The sequence below is a fragment of the Phyllobates terribilis genome, unplaced genomic scaffold (assembly GCF_046119375.1).
Source record: "Phyllobates terribilis strain yellow unplaced genomic scaffold, ASM4611937v1 Scaffold_12__6_contigs__length_324123572, whole genome shotgun sequence".
Taxonomy (NCBI): Eukaryota; Metazoa; Chordata; class Amphibia; order Anura; family Dendrobatidae; genus Phyllobates; species Phyllobates terribilis.
Window position 1 is genome coordinate 63,778,173 of NW_027362772.1, and position 21,289 is coordinate 63,799,461.

Genomic DNA, 21,289 nt, shown 5'->3' on the forward strand with positions numbered 1-21,289 from the left:
GTTTTTCTCCTCTGATTTCTTTAGTGTCTGGTTATTGTTTTATCCATTTTATATTCCCATTGGAAAGAGACCGGGAACATAGAGGTGAATGTGATACATAAAGTGCAATTATATATATATATATATATATATATATATATATATATATATATATATATATATATATATATATATATATATATATATATATATATATATATATATATATATATATATATATATATATATATATATTATATATGTGTGTGTGTTCATAATTTGTATTTTTTATTAAATATATACATATTATATATTTAGATTTTCTATAATATGTATATAAAAATATATTAAATCTATAATAAAAATATATTGATAAATTCTATTATAATATACTATTATTATTTTATAATATATTATAATAAAACATAAAATATATTATAAAAATGTACCATTTATTTTTTTTATCCAGTGACAAGTTTTAATGTTAGTGTGGCGCCACCTAGTGTTCAAAATAACTGACAGTGTGCATATCCACCTAATAATAAGCAGAGTTCTGGTGGACACGCATGCTCAATCATATCACCCCTTAGATTTCTGCATAGCGATCCTCCAATCGCTGTTTCTTTCCGGACACAACTATTTTTATTGGTAGCGTGTCTACAGGACATGACCGTATAGCTGTGAAACTTCTATAGAGAAGGCAATATATTGTTAGTAGAATAAGTCTCCTTCTCCTTCTGGCAGCTAAGAGGCCTTCCCCAGCAGCACCAAGGAAACCTAGTTGAAACAATGCAAGCTGCTTCGAAAAGAGTATTAAAAGAGCAGGTTTGTCACATATGGGATGAAAGTCCTTTGTTACTAAAAAGTAGAAACACAAAGTAATTTACGGTAATGAGCTTTGTGTCTGGCTGGGGAAGGGCTACTTGTAGAATTGGTCTCCTTCACCTACTGGAGGATTTCCTCATAATTACACAAATGATGGAATACTAAGGAAATCCTGATCTGTTGGAGGGCCTTGAGGACTGCAGTTGAGGAACATTGCTGTAAAGGCTTAAAATACAACTAGTTTTTTGTTTGTTTATATTGCTCAGGCTTTAAAAAACAATGTTGAGGCTAGTAACAGAAATACATCTCTGGCACCCTCTTGTATGAATGAAAAATGGTACTGTCCCCTTTTTTAAAGGGATGAAATGAATGGTAGAAATGGGGTGTGCATTGAAAGGGAATATGTAATCAGAAAATCAGTTGTGTTAAATGTATTCACAGAAAATTCTCCCAGTCTTCTGTACAATGACTTGTACACAGTACTCTGTACACAGTAGATGACACAGGATCCATCATTCACAATAGATGTCACAGCTCACCTCCTACTCCTCCTGTGCAATGACTGCTAACAGCTCTATATATAGTAGATAACACCAGATCCATCATTCACAATAGGTGATGTCACAGCCCACCTCCCATCCCTTCACACACGCTCCTTAAATGCTTCAACACAAAGATGGGGTCTGAATCTGTCTATTGCTACTAATGTAAGGGTGATGTATGTTGGGTGGGGGACAGATGTCCATTCACATCAAAATTTTGCATCCTTTTAAAAAAAAAAAAAAAAAAAATTGCAATTGACGAAATGGTGGCAGACATCTGGTAATAAAAAAAATTACACTAAAATAGGCAAAAAGTGCAAATGAAATAATGACTGTGTCCCATAATGTAGTAGGTGAGACGTGCCCTTTAAGTCTGTCTGCTGCTTCTGTCCCTCACTTTCCATTATGAACCTGTACCTTGTGCTATTGTAAGTGATCCAGTCCATTAATTGCTGCCAGTTTATACCCGCTGACCCTGAACGCATTCTTTTGGAAAGTCGTTAGCGTGTTGGAACGAGCCAGGTTCATTGCGGTGTTCTTCCAGCTCTTAATGTATCGGCGAAAGCGGAATAATTCCAAACGTAAAGTCGTCAGCGAAGCAGCGTAGGCGCTAGCAGACCGCCTGCCCGAACGCTCAGCCCGGAAAAAGCTTTCAAGACCGAGCTGAGAGAAAGCAGAAGAGGCTGCTACTTGATTCCCTCTGAGCCGTGGCACCAGATAATCCTGTTTATGTAAGAACTTCGCTTGCAGCCGTCACAGATCTGCTTGTTTTTGTCGGTTTCTTTTTAGTTTGGTCCACCTTAAAGGAAAACATGGCAGTTCACCCGAATATCTAATGTGTATGGGGGTGTCATTGAGAAATTAAAATCCATGTAGACCTATCTGAAGATATGATTAATCCCCTTCACACTGAACATATGAGATTAATTTTACCTCGGGAAGTGAGAAGGAGCTGACACTTCAGCCTCCGTTGAAGTAGGGATCTCCTGCAGTGACCAGGTAATTACAACAGGCACTCTACTCTGGAAACTAGACACCAGTACAGGGATTCGTTTACACAAGTATGCTTCCCAGGCAAGAGCTTCCTCTGATCAAAGAACGGTTGAGGTTTTTTCAACCCAGTGGTTAGTGATGAATATTGGGGTTTTTGCATCAATCTGATATTTACGGAAGATATAGTTTCGCATCATAGCGAAGGAACGATCATAACGCGTTCACTCACATCACCGTGAGGCCAATCTAACCTCCAACTAAATATTGGTCTGTTGCATGGTGTTATCCATGCCATGTTTCATCTCCATAGAAAAGTAAAATCGCGATTAGGAAACATGACGACAATGTCTACCACCTGGGACCTCCAGGGGCGAAGATATCCTGTAAGTTGGGGATTTCATAGACTTCTAAAATACCTAGCACATCCCACAAGCAGCCCCCACACGAGCTCACAAAGGGGAGGTATGAGGGCGTAACCTTTATCTAATAAAAATGAGAGTTTGGGTGACTGTCATTGTTCATTCTGGAAGACCTAGCTCACTGTGTGATGAGTCCATTTTCCTAATCAGAGCGCTTCCCTCCCTAAAGATATGAGCCATTTCTGTGACATCAGTTTTAGTACTTCTCTTTCGCTATTCCTTTTTACTCCTATGTAAATTGTATATACCATATTGTGTTGTTCCTATTTTGTATCATCTTTGTATGTTTTTTTTTTTTTATAAACACTACCTTCCTTTCCGGATTAAATATATAAAACTGAATAGCTCTGCTCCTCTTGTTCTGTAAATCGCACCCCTGAAGCCATAAGCTTCCTGTAACGGGTGTCCAATGGGCCTGTATAAACGATTGATGATGGCAGCTAGTGGTTCCTTTTGTTATTGTGGAGTTGGCAGTGACCGTTCCGGGGTATATATGTATGTGTGTGTATATATAAATAAAAATGTAAATGTTCGTTTGTTCAAAATCTTAAACCTCCGAAAGTTTTTAACAGATTGCTTTGAAATTTTGACACAACGTTGCATTCGAATACACACGTTTTTATATACCAGCTGTAGGACATAAAAGCAACAGCGAGAAGGGGGTGTTATGAGCTCAGTTCCAGGCTGATTCTCCCCCACCCCACCTTAGTGATGTCTCATCCACAAACCCTTCTTCCTCTCCTTCATTCGCCCTCAGCCGCTGCCTGTGCTCTGCTCCTTTCGTGTCCCCCGTTGGGGGGGGGTGGCCGCAGCCTCCGCTGTGGCCGCTGAGCTGGGCCCGAGCCTTGCAGCAGTGGACGGATAGCGAGCAAGTGCATACCCCACTGCGCCACCGTCATCTGGCCGGTACCGACCCGGGACATATCAAGCGGATCACCCCCTCCTCCTCTGCCTGCCTTCATCTCTGAGCCCCCTCCTGTCACATTCCCTCTGTACTAGGGAATTGCATAACTAGCAATCCCTGACATGACCGGCTCCATTGTGACACCTGACTGTGTCCAAATTTCAAAGCAATCGGTGAAGAACGTTCGGAGATTTCAGATTTTGAAATTTGCAATCACCATCAACAAAGCTCAGAGCCAATCTTTAGAATTGTGCGGTTTAAATCTAGACACTGATTGCTTCTCACATGGACAATTATATGTTGTGTGTTCTAGAGTCGGCAAAAAAGACAATCTCTATATCTACACAGACAATGGAACAACAAAAAATATTGTATACCCACAAGCATTGTGAAATTAAATATTTTAGAAATGTGCGCGTTCTCTTTTCTTTCTTTTCCATTTAACCAGACTGAGCCACAGAACACCAGGATTGGCAAAGTCGCCACTGGCACCCTGTGCTCTTCACAGATGAAAGCAGGTTCACACTGAGCATGTGACAGTGTCTGGAGACGCTGTGGAGAGCGATCTGCTGCCTGCAACAGTATGACCGGTTTGGCAGTGGGTCAGTAATGGTGTGGGGTGGCATTTCTTTGGAGGGCCGCACAGCCCTCCATGTGCTCGCCAGCCGAGATGAGATCCTCAGACCCCTTGTGAGACCATATGCTGGTGCGGTTGGCCCTGGGTTCCTCCTAATGCAGGACAATGCCAGACCTCATGTGGCTGGAGTGTGTCAGCAGTTCCTGCAAGATGAAGGCATTGAAGCTATGGACTGGCCCGCCCATTCCTGACTTGAATCCGATTGAGCACATCCGGGACATCATGTCTCGCTCTATCCACCAACGTTGCACCACAGACTGTCCAGGAGTTGGCGGATGCTTTAGTCCAGGTCTGGGAGGAGATCCCACAGGAGACCATCCACAACCTCATCAGGAGCATGCCCGGGCATTGTAGGGAGGTCATACAGGCACGTGGAGGCCACACAGAATACTGAGCCTCATTTTGACTTGTTTTAAGTACATTACATCAAAGTTGGATCAGCCTGTAGTGTGTTTTTCCACTTTAATTTTGGGAGTGACTCCAAATCCAGGCCTCCATTGGTTAATAAATTTGATTTCCATTGATGATTTTTGTGTGATTTTGTTGTCAGCACATTCAACTTTGTACGGAACAAAGTATTCAATGAGAATATTTCATTCATTCAGATCTAGGATGTGTTATTTGAGTGTTCCCTTTATTTTTTTGAGCTGTGTATATTCCATGCATTGGAATCGAAGGTGTATATACCATACGCTCACTGAGTTCCCCAATAACCGGCCTAGTAGTGGAAGCATCCTCGGTCTCGTCCATCAATTGCGAAATTGTCCTGATGATTGCAGGCAGCAGAGTTACGTTCCCGACAAACAGGTGACAGTGGTGCGATCTGCACGATCTTCCAAGTGTCATCCATGACAAGATGCCTCAAACCCCCTCCCAATAGGTTACGTCAGGGGAGAGAAGGATCTGGCGTGTTATATTTCAATGGCCGATCCTTTTATTCTGAGATAAACTGCTATCGGGGGAGATGGCTAGTGGCCGGATGATTTTTTGGGCTAACGGCCATCTAATGTGCATGGCAGTCTTGATCCTTGTAGGAGCCTTAAGGAGGACCTGCCAGCAAGATATTTCACCCCTCACTAAAGGCATGAGTGTAAAGCCCCATTAATACATCCATACCTTGCTTGTAGTATTTAGTTGGGGAATTTTTGAGAAATCCATCCTTAAAAATTTAATCTCAAGTGCAGCGAGGTGCGCATTGCACTGCCAGCTCTCTTGTCGGCCTCTGATCTGTGACTGACAGATCACTCTTCTCTCTGTCTCTCCTTGGCTGAGAGTTGGCGCCATCATTGCCCAGATTTGTTTCTTTTCGGTCTGAGGGGGCGGCGCATGCGTAACAAGCTCCCGATCACTCGGTAGGCTCCCGCTGAAGGCGTAAGCTTCCGATAATGCAGTAGGCTCCCGCTGAAGGAGCAAACTCCAGCTGACGCAGTAGGCTCCCGATGAAGGTGCAAGCTCCTGCTGAAGCAGTAGGCTCCCGCTGAAGGAGCAAACACCAGATGATGCAGTAGGCTCCCGATGAAGGTGCAAGCTCCCGATGAAGGAGCAAACACCAGATGATGCAGTAGGCTCCCGATGAAGGTGCAAGCTCCCGATGACACAGTAGGCTCCCGATGAAGGAGCAAACTCCAGATGACGCAGTAGGCTCCTGATGAAGGTGCAAGCTCCCGCTGACGCAGTAGGCTCCCGATGAAGGCGCAAGCTCCCCCCGATGAAGGAGCAAGCTCCCGCTGACACAGTAGGCTCCCGCTGAAGGCGCGAGCTCCCAATGACACAGTAGGCTCCTGCTGAAAGGAGCACGTTCCCGATGACGCAGTAGGCTCCCCCCGATGAAACAGCAAGCTCCTGCTGACGTTGCGGGAACTGCTTCATTGATCTTGCAACCTCACTAGGAGCTTACTGTGCATGCGCCGCCCATTCTGCTGAAACAAAGCTGAGCAATGATGGCGCCTGGGCAAGGGAGACAGGGAAAGAGCACAGCATAGCCGGGAGTGCGGTGTCTGCACCACTGTACTTGTGATGAAATGTTCAAGGATGGATTTCTCAAAAATGCCCTAAATAAATACTACAAGCAAGGGATAAATGCATGAATGAGAACCCCAGTAATTAGCAAGTTATCATCTAGCAATTTTGTACAAACACTTTAAGCCCTAATATTTTTATAAAACTGAATTGGACTCAAGACATTTGTATTTTTAACAGTAAGCCCCTTGGCTCGGAGCTAGAAGTTATGGGACGTTCGTAGCACAACCTGGCGTGACCTCGGTGTCCTCCCCCGCTGCTCCTCTATCAGTCCGTCGAGGTCAATTTTAATATTTAACAAAAAAAAAAAAGCGAGACACACAGGATGACGAGTTCATCTTCAGATCTGGGGAACGTGACCATCTGACACAAGGTTCACCGGCTGAGGGGGGGGGAGAGTCATACACACGTATAGAGCAAATTCAAAAGAACCCAAGAAATTTGTAATCTATTCTTCGCTGTTGCAATTATTTCTTAAAAGCCCACGATGCTTGCTAAAAATGTTGTAAAAAATATTGCAAAAAAACAAAATACAACTGCAGAGCGTGAACCCAGCTCAATGGTGGTGGTTTCCCATCACTTTTCTTTTTGTTTTACAAGGGCATAAAAGAAATCCTACAATAATAACCCAATGCCGATGCTTTCCTGCTTCCCGACGGTCTTTGTTCATCCAGTGATGTTGCGTCCCCCACACCATGATCCTATCACCACTGCAGCAAGTGATCGGCTGCACCGGTCTCATCTAATAACCACATCGTTATTGGAGCCTGGAAAGCACGATCGCAGCAGGGATTCATTTTATACGATTGCTGTTTGCAAAGAAAAAAATGTATATGTTTGATTCCTCACATCTAACTAATGGAGTGCGTAGGACTGGAGTACGACATGACTGCTCTTCTCTTGCAATGCCTTATCAGACCACCACACACATACTAAACCCCGGAGCCGAAAACGCATCCATGATCTGCGGTGTGGCGTGCTTCAAATCCTTAACATGTCACTTTCTCTTGCGGATAGGCGGCGTTTTCAGTGTGGATTTTCCCCATACTTGCATTAGGTGCGGAAAATCGGCAGGTAAAAAAAAACGCACATGCGTCTTTAGCGTGCTTCCGCAGCGGAAACAAGTCAAAAGCGCATGTGATCTGCACCTAAGTATATCAATAAAGTTCAGAAAAAAAACAAAAAAACAGGAAGTATCAAAAGCAGCTTTATTTAAAGCAAGGTACCAAAAAGGGACAAAAAAAAAGTCAAAAAAGCATGTAAAAAACAAAAACACAATGAAAAAAAATCAGCAAGTAACCTATTAAGTGCAGAGATTCTGGGAACATAGCCTTAAAGAAGTATTGCCATCTCCAAGACCATATCCCAATATGTAGTAGGTGTAATAATATTAGAAAATACCTCCAATTAGAAATGTGGTAAAGTTCTTCTGATTCGCTATGCCACTTACCCTATATGCAGGGCATTGCAGTAGCTTAGGCATCTATGCTAATGACTACCCCATGTGCAGGGCATTGCAGTAGCCTAGGTATCCATGGTAATGACTACCCCATGTGCAGGGCATTGCAGTAGCCTAGGTTTCCATGGTAATGACTACCCCATGTGCAGGGCATTGCAGTAGCCTAGGTATCCATGGTAATGACTACCCCATGTGCAGGGCATTGCAGTAGCCTAGGTATCCATGATAACGACCACTCATATAGTGACAGTTAGTTAGCTGTTCGTTGTCATAACCATGGATACCTAAGCTACTGCAATGCCCTGCACATAGGGTAAGTGACATAGCGAATCGGAAGGACTATACTACATTTCTAATTGGATTATTTGCTAATATTATTATTATACCTACTACATATTAGGATAGGATCTTGAAGATGTGTAATACCCCTTTAAATATAGCCAACCCATAAAAAAACGCTCCAAAAATCACTTGAAAGACTCTTCCTACTAATTTCAATGTCAATCCATATTAGGGTATGTTCACATGCTTTTTTCTGTGCATTGGTGAAAAAAAAAACACCTTTTACAGTACCAGAAAGATTTCTAAAATATTATTCACACGGTCCATTTTTTACACTACCGTCCATTTTTTTTAAACCTCAGGATATCAATTTTTTCACCCTTGCAAATTAATGCAGATAGAAATTTTTTAGCTATTTTTTAAAACCCCCCCGCTTTATATTTTGGGTGGGAGGGATGGGGATTTGATGGAATCTGCTGTAAACTAGACACTTGGCTATTCGGAATAAAAAAAAAAAAAAAAAGCATTTTCTGAAGTAGTTTCCAGTAGAAAAACTTGTTTTTGAGCGCTGCAAAAAGAAAAACTCCACCTTAGTATTTCAGAAGGCAGAAATATTCTGCAGCGAGTACGCACACATAGCAGTGTGAACACGTCCATGTCAGAACAGTGCCGATATGGCTAATTATTGCCAATTTATGCCCAAAGTTACGTCAGGAAAAAGCAGTAATGAAACGACGACCATTTATAAATCTAGGCCTTTTATATTATGAATAAATACCTCCTATCACATTAACGAAACAGAAAAAAAACAAAAAAAAACACACTGAAGACTATATTGTCACATCCTCCACCTGTAAGTTCCTCTCAAGTGCGGCCTGATAGATTTCGATGGTTTCGGCTAAAGGGAGCGGCTCCACGCTCTCGATGATGGCTATGGTTTCGCCCAGTTCTGTGCACATGATGGTCTGCTGCGGCTGCGCCAGGTTCCCATGAGTTAGTATATGGCTCCGTAGATTAGAAAGGGACTTGAACCCCTTCCCACAGTCTGGACACGAGTGGGGTCTTTCTCCGGCGTGGACGTGTCTGTGTTCTGCTAGTTGCAAGGACTGGACAAAAGTCAGGCCGCAGTCCTGGCAGCGATAAGGCGTTTCGCCTGTGTGAATTCGCCGGTGCTCCCTTAAATGGGAAGCCTGGCGAAACTTTTTGCCGCAGTCCAGACAAGGAAAAGGGCGCTCCCCAGTGTGCGTTCTGAGATGGAGCCGTAAACTGAAAGAGGCGGAAAAAGCTTTCCCGCAATGGGTGCACTTGTGAGGTCGGACCCCGGAGTGATACTTTTGGTGCCTCGTTGCTGTTCTTTGGCTGGTGAAACATTTGCCGCATACAAGGCACTTAAAGGGGCGCTGACCGGTGTGTAGGAGTAGGTGAAGGTTCAAACCGGACTTCGAATTCAAGACCTTATTACACGTCGTACAGACGTGCTGACTCGAGCGTCTGCTCCGGCATCTGTGTTCGGAGCGCTGCGATTCGTCCGCAAACACCGCTCCGCACTCTTTGCAGTGGATCGGAGCTTTGCCCTGGTGCTCGAGTTCATGCAACTGCATTAATTTTTTCCGCAAGAAGGACTTGTCGCAGTCTGGACACTTGTAAGGGAGGACGCCCGTGTGTTTGATCTGGTGCAATGTAAGCTTGGAAGCCGTGTTAAATTCTAGGCCGCACACGTGACAGGGGAAGGGCCTGGACCCGGTGTGCAAAACACGATGCTGCTGCAGATTGGAATTCTGGGTGAAGCGACGGCCGCACACCTCGCACGTGTATGGCTTTTCTCCCGTGTGGGTGAGCTGGTGCCGTATCAGATTGGCATGAGTCCCGAAGGCTTTGCCACACGCTGTACATGGAAATGGCCGCTCGCCTGTGTGAGTGCGCATGTGGTTCCTCAAGTCCACCCGTTTCTTAAAGTTCTTTCCGCACACGCTGCACTTGTGCTTCCTTTCGGTGACGTGCACGGCACGTCGGTGCTGCACCATTTTCAGGCGGGTGGCAAACTGTTTGCAGCACTGAGGGCACTTGAAGGCCTGACTCTTGGGCGCGCTCTTTGGCTCTTCCAATGAAATGTGGGTGGTGGCGAATCCGTTTTCTTTCGACCCTGCGTTCTCTTTTTCATTGGGCATGTCCACGAGCGGCACCACTGGGGCATGCAACATCGCTGGAGCCAGCAGTGCAGAAATCTGGGAAAAATTTCCCAAAGATAGAGGATTCTCCTTGCTGAAGATGGCAGGCCTCTCGGGCCTGGGAATACGTGTGCCGCTTTTACCCACATGGGTCCTTCTGTGGTATAAGAATTTTGTCATGTTGCTGAAGGTTTTCCCGCAGTGGCAGCGATGCAGAGGATCCGCCGTGTGGCTTTTCCGATGCAAGACTAAGGTGATTTCTGTGCCGAAACCTACACCACAGTCCACGCATAGGTACAGAGCCTCCCCCCGATGGACTCGCATGTGCTGCTCCAAGGACGCCTCCTTTTTAAAAACCTTATAGCAATTTGGGCACTGTAAGGTGCCCTCCACATGCACCCGACGGTGGGACTGCAATCTGCTGGCAGAGGTGAAGAGTCGGTCACAGTCTGGGCATGAGTACTCTTCGTTCTGGTGTTGCTTGCGGTGCTTCCGTAGCTCCTCGCTAGAGCCAAACTGTTTCTTACACTCTTGGCACTGGTACACCCTATGAACTACCCCAAACCTATCCTTGGTAAACTCCTCTTTCCCTTCTATCATCCAGTCTTTTCGCAGCCTCTCTAGAATACTGGATGAAGGGGTGGCATTATCCGAGCTTCCATAGAGCAAAGACGCCGAACATTCCTTCTCTGATTCCAAGAAGTGTCGACCTTGGTGGTCAAGGAACTCCTCAGGGGTGTGAAATACCTGGCTGCACTCCGAGCACTCGTATGGGTGCATCTCCGGGAGCTGGATCACCTCTCCCTGTGCAGACGGATTTGTAGAAGACGCTATTGGCACAGGTTCTACGGTGCCGTCGGCCGCTATTACAGCCGGCATTTCCACTCCCCACCCATTCAACGTCCTTTCGTCTAGGAGAACATTTTGCAGGCTGAGTACGGCCTGGAAGCCGGATCCGGTCTGGAGGACGACGCTTTGCTGAGATTGGTGCCCCTGCTTGTCGTGTTTCTGGCGGTGAGCCAGCCACAGTTCTGGAGACGTAAAGAGTTCTTTACAGTCAGAGCACTGGTAATGTATCTGGCCATTGGTTAATGAGGGAGATGCGGGGGTCTGAGGAAATTCCCGCATGTGCATCTCTTGGTGATGGAGTAGCTCGTCCGCGGACACCAGGACTTGTTCACACTCTAAACACTGGTACTGGCTTTCTTGTACTAAGCCTTGCAGCTCTCCCAACTGCAGGGACACATCCTGAGAGAGCGTCGCTTGGATGCCACTTCCTACGTGGTTCTGCTGATGAACCAATACGTCTTCCAGAGCGTTGAATAGCAAACCACATTCTGAGCACATGTACTGGTGCTGAAAGACCACCGGAGCCTGGACGTCCTCCGCCATGACGGCAAACAACAGGGATCACAGCTTGTAGGACAGCTGTAAAGAGAAAAAGAGAAACCAATAAAAGTACAATACAGCAACTTATTACCCCATCACCACTTGTTAGTAACTATCAGATCCCACTCCAAAATTATAATCTCCAAGCATGTCCTACTGATCCTGAGTTACATCCTGTATTATACCCCAGAGCTGCACTCACTATTCTGCTGGTGCAGTCACTGTGTACATACATTACATCCTGTATTATACCCCAGAGCTGCACTCACTATTCTGCTGGTGCAGTCACTCTGTACATACATTACATTACTGATCCTGGGTTACATCCTGTATTATACTCCAGAGCTGCACTCACTATTCTGCTGGTGCAGTCACTGTGTACATACATTACATTACTGATCCTGTGTTACATCCTGTATTATACCCCAGAGCTGCACTCACTATTCTGCTGGTGTTGTCACTGTGTACATACATTACATTACTGATCCTGAGTTACATCCTGTATTATACTCCAGAGCTGTACTCACTATTCTGCTGGTGGAATCACTGTGTACATACATTACATTACTGATCCTGAGTTACATCCTGTATTATACTCCAGAGCTGCACTCACTATTCTGCTGGTGCTGTCACTCTGTACATACATTACATTACTGATCCTGCACTGATCCTGAGTTACATCCTGTATTATACCCCAGAGCTGCACTCACTATTCTGCTGGTGCCGTCACTCTGTACATACATTACATTACTGATCCTGAGTTATATTCTGTATAATACTCCAGAGCTGCACTCACTATTCTGCAGATTTCAGAGATGTAATATCCAGAGTGCAGGCATTCCTTATTAGCTCATTGTAGACAGAGTGTGGCTTGTCCTGTTTTAATCTCCTACCAGGCATTCTACAGTCACTTCATATAACAATCAGCAGAATAGTGAGTGCAGCTCTGGAGTACAATACAGAATGACCGTCTGCATCAGTACAGATGAGGTGGAAGTTGCAGTTGTCCAGCAGTTGTGAAATTACAACTCTCACCATCCCACCACTTTGCTGCATCTACCAACACAGTCTAAAGTGTCCAAACCAGCGAGGAGTGAATGTGGTGGAAATCGTCACTGCAGTTTGGGGTCAGGCAGAGCCGCCGTATCAGGGGGTCTAATTAGTGACTGTATGTCAGCGGATCATCGTGTGCTCGAGCTCAGAAGATAACAGTAACAGACCCGGGCCAAGAGCGCCGTCCAAGACTTTTTAATTTTCCGGTCAATGAAGCTTTATCAGGACTTGTTTTGTGTTATGAGCTGTAACTTTTATCATTAACATTTTGGGCTCCGTGCGACGTCCTGATGTCTTTTGGAAGGTGAAGTGATTCCATTTTTTTATTTCTTTCCCGTTCATCCTATGGGATTAATATGCCGATATTCTATTTGTACGCCCCAATATGTTCATCGTTTTGAGGTCGTGTGTGTATATGTAATATATATATATATATATATATATATATATATAAAAAGCAAAAATACCGGGATGGACACAGAAGAGGCAACTATATGGGCCTTGCGCAGTTTAATGTGTCTGAGACTGATGCTGCTTTGAAGGTAAAAACATGTATAAAACTATGTAAAAAAAAAAATAAAAAAGGTATACATAAAAAATATATACAATTTTTATTGTAATTTTTTTTTTTATTTTTCACTTTTTTTTATTCTCTTCCTTGAACCTGCGATCACTAAAATGTAAACTATATAATTTAAAAAATATTTTATATATTATATACACACACACATCGACACAAGCACAGGGACAATACTGACACATTGCAAGCCGCAATTCCACTCTGCAGCGGCCCCCGTGTTGGCTGTAAGGGGACATCTGCCCAATTTCTAATGCCTTACATGCAGCTGTCACTATTGCCAGTGGCATGTACAGGGTTAAACGAAGCGGTCAGACTCAGGACATCAAAGTTGGAAGAAATCTGGAAGTTGTAGTTCTACAGGAAAAGGTCAAAACAATGGTAAACAGCAGAACAACCAATCAGAACGCAGCTCTCATTTACCAACCCTGAAAAAAAGAAAAAAAGCTGGATTCTGATTGGCCGTTCCAGGCGACAGCGCCTGAAGCCCGCACATTCCCCGCGCTGACAGCTCCCCGGGCCGTGTTTATCTCTACCTCACCCTTCCGGGCTGACTCACACTGTTCTTCCGCCTCCCGTTCCCTGCCCCTTCGCCGCCATGTCTGAGGCCATCTCTCCGCCCTCCCGCTATCCCGGCACTTACACACTGAGCACCCGACTTCCCCTCCTCCTCCAAAGCAGCCGTCTGTTCGGGAACCTTCCAGCATCCTCTCACCTTATTGGCTGCAGTCCCTCGTCCTATAGGAATGCGACGCCGCTGCTTCGGGAATAGAAGACTTGCAGAATGACGTAGGCGGACGTCAAGACGAGGCTGAACAACCCCATAGTGCTTTGCGGTGACTCATTTCTTTGAGCGGAGTTTTAGTAATGGGCTAAATGCTGTGTGAGGAGACTGCTGAGGGCACATGGCAGACTCGGGTTTTTTAAGTCTCCTATACTCTCAAATTAATAGGATACAAATAGATCAGAAGTCTTAAAGCCCCCTTACACTTATATATTATGGTTTATGAGGGTCTCCCAATTTTTTTCCAGCAGATGATGTCAGGGAAGAAAATAATCTGAAATGTCCGATTCCTGACAACCAGGGGTATAGCTGGGGGTTCAGTTCTTTAACATCTAAGTGGCCCCTAGCCCTAACTGGTAACCCTGATTACAACTACGATGGCGGACCCTAATAGTGGGTATAGGAGAAACTCAGTAGGTGACCACGCTGATATTCACTGATATTACCTCCATATGGTGACCATATAGTGGGAGATACCAGTCCTGCAGTAGCCCCCACTATATATGATGGCCCCTTAGTAGCCACCACTCTGTATGAGGGCCCCATTGCCCTCTTAGTACCTCCCATTCTGTATCATGGCCCCCTTAGTAGCTCTCACTCTATATGAGGGTCCACTTAGTAGCCCCTATGCTATATCATGGCCCCCTTATTAGCCCTCACTATGTATGAGGACCTCCTTAATAACCCCCACTATGTATGAGGGAAAATAGATATTTAATGTGCATCGTCCCTTTAGTAGCCCCCACTCTGTAAGAGGGCCCCCATAATAGACAACACTCTGTAAGAGGGCCCCCTTAGTAGTGTCCATGCTGTATCATGTCCCCCTAATTAGCCCACACTCTGTGAGGGCCCCTTAATAGACCACACTCTGTATCATGGCTTCCTTATTAGCCCACACTCTGTATGAGGGCCCCCTTAATAGACCACACTCTGTATGAGGCCCCCTTTAGTAGTGTCCATTCTGAATCATGGCCCCCTTATTAGCCCCCACACTGTTTGAGGGCCCCCTTAATAGACCACACTCTGTATGAGGGCCCCCTTAATAGACCACACTCTGTATGAGGGGCCACTTAGTAGTACCCATACTGTATCATGGCCCCCTTATTAGCCCACACTCTGTATGAGGGCCCCCTTAATAGACCACACTCTGTATGAGGGGCCACTTAGTAGTGCCCATACTGTATCATGGCCCCCTTATTAGCCCACACTCTGTATGAGGACCCCCTTAATAGACTACACTCTGTATGAGGGCCCCCTTAATAGACCACACTCTGTATGAGGGTCACCTTAGTAGTGCCCATGCTGTATCATGGCCCCCTTATTAGCCCACACTCTGTGTGATGGCTTCCTTAATACACCACACTCTGTATGAGGGGCCCCTTAATAGACCACACTCTGTGTGAGGGTCCCCTTAGTAGTGCGTATACTGTATCATGGCCCCCTTATTAGCCCACACTCTGTATGAGGGGTAAAACACTATTAAATGTGTATGGCCACCTTAAAAGTGTTGGGCCATAAATTCAAGGTACCACTATCCACAATATTGGTGATAGCTTGCTGATTGCAAGGTCCCCAACTTTTACACAGATTGGGGCTCTGGTCCCACATGCTCACCGTCATTTCATTCATTGTCTATGGAGACTCTGGAGCCAGAAGAGAAGCTGAAGGAGGTCTGGGGGGCTTCATATTGTATATAGTGGAGGTAGCAGTATAACATATACTACAGGGTGGGCCATTTATATGGATACACCTAAATTAAATGGGAATGGTTGATGATATCAACTTCCTGTTTGTGGCACATTAGTATCTGGGAGGGGGAAAACTTTTCCAGATGGGTAGTGACCATGGCGGCCATTTTGAAGTCGAACATTTTGGATCCAACTTTATTTTTTTCAATGGGAAGAGTGTCATGTGACACATCAAACTTATTGAGAATTTCCTAAGAAAAACAATGGTGTGCTTGGTTTTAACGTAACTATATTCTTTCATGAGTTTTTTTACAAGTTTATAACCAATTATAAAATGTGTTCAAAGTGCTGCCCATTGTGTTGGATTGTCAATGCAACCCTCTTCTCCCACTCTTGACACACTGATAGCAACACCGCAGAAGAAATGCTAGCACAGGCTTCCAGTATCCGTTGTTTCAGATGCTGCACATCTCGTATCTTGATGGTATGGTGTGGTATATGGGGTACAAAGATAGTGGGGCCATTCTTCATCAATGGAAACCTCAATGCCACTGGATATCTGAAATTGCTACATGTTGATGTGTTGCCCTCTTTATGCATTGAAGATGGCACGTTCTCTGAGTTTTTCCAACAAGATGGTGCATCACCACATTATGGGTGTCAGGTCCGAGCATTCCTACATGAACAGTTTCCTGGAAAGTGGATTGGTCGGCGTGGGCCAGTTGAATGGCCACCAAGGTCTCCCGATCTGACCCCCTTAGACTTTTATCTTTGGGGTCATCTGAAGGCAATTATCAATGCTGTGAATATACGAGATGTGCAGCATCTGAAACAACGGATACTGGAAGCCTGTGCTAGCATTTCTTCTGCGGTGTTGCTATCAGTTTATCACAAGTGGGAGAAGAGGGTTGCATTGACAATCCAACACAATGGGCAGCACTTTGAACACATTTTATAAGTGGTCAGAAACTTGTAAAAAACTCATGAAAGAATAAAGTTATGTTAAAACCAAGCACACCATTGTTTTTCTTAGGAAATTCTCAATAAGTTTGATGTGTCACATGACCCTCTTCCCATTGAAAAAAATAAAGTTGGATCCAAAATGGCCGACTTCAAAATGGCCGCCATAGTCACCACCCATCTGGAAAAGTTTTCCCCCTCCCATATACTAATGTGCCACAAACAGGAAGTTGATATCACCAACCATTCCCATTTAATTTAGGTGTATCCATATAAATGGCCCACCCTGTATATAGCTGCTGTCACAGAGGACATTTTACCAAAATTTTCACGTTGAACTGAGCACACAATGTAATAGAGGCTGCAGAGCGGAATTTTTTTTATATCTCGCTTTCTCCTTTGTGAGACATATAATGATCGACAGCCTGATCTCACTGAAGAGGGACTACAAGTTGCTGTGAGCACAACAGAGATAAGTGTGATTACTGACACCTTTCAACTTTTATCTCCTGGCAGTCTTTGTTGGGGGATGGGCAGTACAGCTGAGTTTAGCTGTGTCACATTAGGAACCCTTCTACCTGCTATCCTCCTCTCATAGGACCTTCACCTTTGCTGTACAGTCCTTCACCCATACTAGCTATCCAGAGATGAGAGCTCAAAGGTGTCCATAACCGCAGTAGTGTCTGTTGTGCTCAACTTGTAATTGCTATGTCGTGAGATCAGGCTGTCTGTCATTATATTTAAAAAATTGCAGAGGGCGAGCAGATGATATACATTTATATTTCTGTCTAATGTTTGTCCAAAACATCCACATCATCAAACAGTATATCTCTGTTGACTAGATTGGATAGACCAATCGGAAATGATTGAAAACAACCTATATTAGAACATCCGACAAGGAGGCCATATATGATCAATTAAAAAACCTTTATTATAACAAAATAGGGTATGTGGTGACAAAGAAAAAAGAGCATACACTTTGATGCAAGATGCCTTGTGAAACATTAATTCATTCATTTGCACAGGAAAACAGAGCAAAAAATGACATGCAACTTCAGTGCACTACCCATCAATACATGGGTCAAACCTGCAGCAATGGCAGGATGTCAGTGTAAATTAATATACACCTATGCTCAAATAAAGCACTATCTTAGGTATAAGGAAGTAAAATCAGCAGTGTATGGACATGACATATTACCCACTAATTGTAGCAGATATTAAACATTGAATACATGTTCATGGCTGAGTATCTTCATACCTGCAAATGATGATATACACCTATAGTGCTGGCTCCTGGCTGAATGTTTCTGAAGCACGTGTAATGCTCACCCCGACGCGCGTTTCGGTGCGTCCTTCCTGATTTAATATCTACTACAATTAGTGGGTAATATGTCATGTCCATACACTGCTGATTTTACTTCCTTATACCTAAGATAGTGCTTTATTTGAGCATAGGTGTATATTAATTTACACTGACATCCTGCCATTGCTGCAGGTTTGACCCATGTATTGATGGGTAGTGCACTGAAGTTGCATGTCATTTTTTGCTCTGTTTTCCTGTGCAAATTAATGAATTAATGTTTCACAAGGCATCTTGCATCAAAGTGTATGCTCTTTTTTCTATGTCACCACATACCCTATTTTGTTATAATAAAGGTTTTTTAATTGATTATATATGGCCTCCTTGTCGGATGTTCTAATATAGGTTGTTGTCTGTCATTATATGTCTCACAGTGAGAGAAACCTGCTCAAAGCTCTGGTGGGGGTGTGTTAATATTTTTCCTGCTTGCTTATCATTGGTCAGAATTATACAGGGGGAAAAAAGTACACGCCCCCAATAGAAATCCTCTAATAACACCCACTTGAACTTACCGAAAATTAACTCATTAGCTACCAAATACTTTAATTGCTAATATCTCCGCAATGGAGAGGCGAAACTTCAAAAAAACAACAGCACTTTTTATTCTGCTTTGCAGCAGCTATTACATAAAGTGTCCAGTTTAACATGAAAAATTTGCTGATAGGTCTTCTGTCGTGAGTCATAATGTGCGTTAGTAAAAACCTAAGCAAAGGCATATATGAGGCTGTTTGGGTCTGGAGACATTTGTTGGTCTGGGCATTTGCGGTCCAAATACTGACTGTGAAACACAGAGTCTGAATCCAGGCTTAGACAGACCGGCTTCTTGATGGAATTTCCAATCCTTTTCAGTAAAGCATCAATCTCTCAAAGCTACAATGGCCACTTTCTAGGAAAACCAGCATCCCAAATGTTGGCTGTAGGATTTGCAAATGGACAGGTTTAAAGCCACCATAAGGGTAACCTCAGCCAAATCCGGCAATTTTCATGGGTATGGCCAACAGGCTAAAGTGTCTGGAGGCCTCCTGACTATAAGATAGGTATCCGGAAAGTCTGAACTACTGATCCTTTCATGATAAGCCGCCATCCAAGGAGTCTCATACCGGAGCGCGCGTTGGAGGGTGCGCTCCTCTGTTTGGAGGAGTCAGGAGAGAGGAATGGCCTGAACCATCTATTATGTAAGGGGCATCTTATCAAGTGTTCATCACAGATGAGCAGCCTCCCAGGGGAAGGAGAAGTCATTGTCTGCCCATACCACACACTGAGCCAACCAGTGTGGTCACTTGAAGCTCATGGGCCCCAATCCAAAAGTTCCAACAGGGCCACCAATCATTGCAAGTCTTTAATAGTATTGGTCTTTTTGTATAGGCAATCGGGACTTTTGAGCTGTCCTTGGCTCCAGGGCCTATTGCGATTGCAACCCCTGCACCTATTATAGTTCGGGTGGTTTACTCTTATATGGAAGTCTCTGGGCCACCCTGAACCTCCAGTCTAGATGTGTTGGTGCCCCTTACGACTGCAGCCATTACTTTTCAACCTGTTCTTCCAGGTACCCTTAGGCTATGTGCCCACGATGCAGAAATGCTCCAGATTTTTCCTGAGCGTTTCTGCATCTCCCTGGCAGAAAAAACGCATGCGGATTTTACATGCGTTTTTCCTGCCAGGGACATGCGGATGTGAAGCGTTTTGATCATGGAATTTCGCATGCGGGTAGTCAAGCGCTTTCCAAGCGATTTTAGCATCACTTGGAAAGTGCTTGACAACTTGGTCACACTATATAAATCCATGCAACCGGCATGAATTTTATATAGTGTGACAAAGTTAGTTAAAAAAAAGAATAAAAATGGTAAAAAATAAAAAAAAAACATATACTCACCTTCCGATGGCCCCCGATCTCATTATCCGATGCGTCCGGTCTCCCCGGTGTCTCGCGGTTATGCAAAAGGACCTGCCATGCCGACGTTAGTGGTCGCTTGACCCGTCACATGACTAAATGACGTCATGGCAGGTCCTTTTAGACCATCGTGAGCTGCCGGGAAGCCGGGGGACATCAGTAGGTGAGTATAATGTATATTTTTTATTTTAATTCTTTTTTTTTTACAGGTACTATGGTACCTGGGTCTGGAGGAGAGTCTCCTGTCCTCCAGACCCAGGTGCCATCCGCACATTGAATTGCTTAATATCCGCATGTGTACATGTAGTCATGCGGATATTAAGCGATTCAATGCAAGTCAATGGCGGCAAAAACGCCGCGATTACGCAAAATAATTGGTAGTGCAGCGTTTTTTTCCGCAATGATAATCCGCAGCGGAAATTTCCGCAGCATGTGCACAGCACATGCGGATTATCATTGGGGAACATGGCAGACCTTCTACCAAGCGTTTTTTAAGCGTTTCTGCGGCGGAATTGCAGCTGCGTAAACGCTTAAAAAACGCATAGTGGGCACACAGACTTACTCTACTTGTTACTGTGATAGGACAATCCCTTTAAGTATACCAATTAAAAAATGACTAACATAAGGTGAAGGATCAGAATCACAAAGAATTGGGAATTAAATTATCTGTATCTTCATTAATAGGTTTGTCAACAATGAACCACCAAATGGCCAATCCATCATTATCACTCCTTGCAGCTAGTGGGGAGCAGTGATGCCTGGTGGTGAGGGGGTTCAGTCTTTTAGCAGTGGTGTAAATTGTCTTAACTGATGACAGAATTCGGGAAGTTTTTAGTAAGTGTAAGTTCGGAGGAAAGATGAGCGTAGACTTCCTCATTAAAGCAGATGGCTTCTCCCTTACCTGTCCACAGCAGGAGGTCTTGCATTGTAAAGCTGGCGAAGCAGCTCTTGGCACCTGCGGGGTCCTAGCTGTTTCCAGTGCAAAAGTCAGCAGATCAGCGTTACTTATTCAAGAGAGCACATAACCTGCAGGTATCCCGCTTACCTACCACAACTCTGCCAGATGCTTCACATATATTTTCAGCCATGTAAAAATGAATCCCTATTACTACTTTGTTATACTGTAGTCATCTGCAACCTGTGGCAGTCCAGCTGTTGTGCAACTACTACTCTCAGCATGCCTTGACTTAGTTCTGCTTGAACACTCAATATCCTGGACAACAATCGACATATGTATTGCACAGTGGTGTAACTAGAGTCCAATGGGACCCGGTGCAGAATTTGGACCTGGACCCTAATCTGCATGTTGGTCAGATGTATGGGCCCTTGTAGCGTTTTAGATCTTATAAAGACATGCATG

The 21,289-nt window shown here is 44.4% G+C and overlaps 1 protein-coding gene across 4 annotated transcripts; it reads right to left on the bottom strand.

The window, feature by feature from the left end:
- Window positions 1–8,800: 8,800 nt before the first annotated feature.
- Window positions 8,801–20,921, bottom strand: LOC141172064 (zinc finger protein 574-like). 4 transcript variants are annotated; one of them, XM_073655879.1, is made up of 2 exons: window positions 20,831–20,921; window positions 8,801–11,655 (listed from the first exon to the last, which is right to left on the bottom strand). In XM_073655879.1, exon 2 carries the CDS (start codon window positions 11,617–11,619, stop codon window positions 8,890–8,892), a length of 2,730 nt encoding a protein of 909 aa, XP_073511980.1. In that variant the 5' UTR covers window positions 11,620–11,655; window positions 20,831–20,921; the 3' UTR covers window positions 8,801–8,889. The 4 variants fall into 4 exon arrangements, with proteins under 4 accessions (XP_073511980.1, XP_073511979.1, XP_073511977.1 ...); XM_073655878.1 differs by lacking the exon at window positions 20,831–20,921 and adding an exon at window positions 13,962–14,053; XM_073655876.1 differs by lacking the exon at window positions 20,831–20,921 and adding an exon at window positions 13,890–14,031.
- Window positions 20,922–21,289: the final 368 nt, after the last annotated feature.

Bases quoted from the DNA above. Each gene is read 5' to 3' on its own strand.
- LOC141172064 (XM_073655879.1), bottom strand. From the start codon at position 11,619: ATGGCGGAGGACGTCCAGGCTCCGGTGGTCTTTCAGCACCAGTACATG.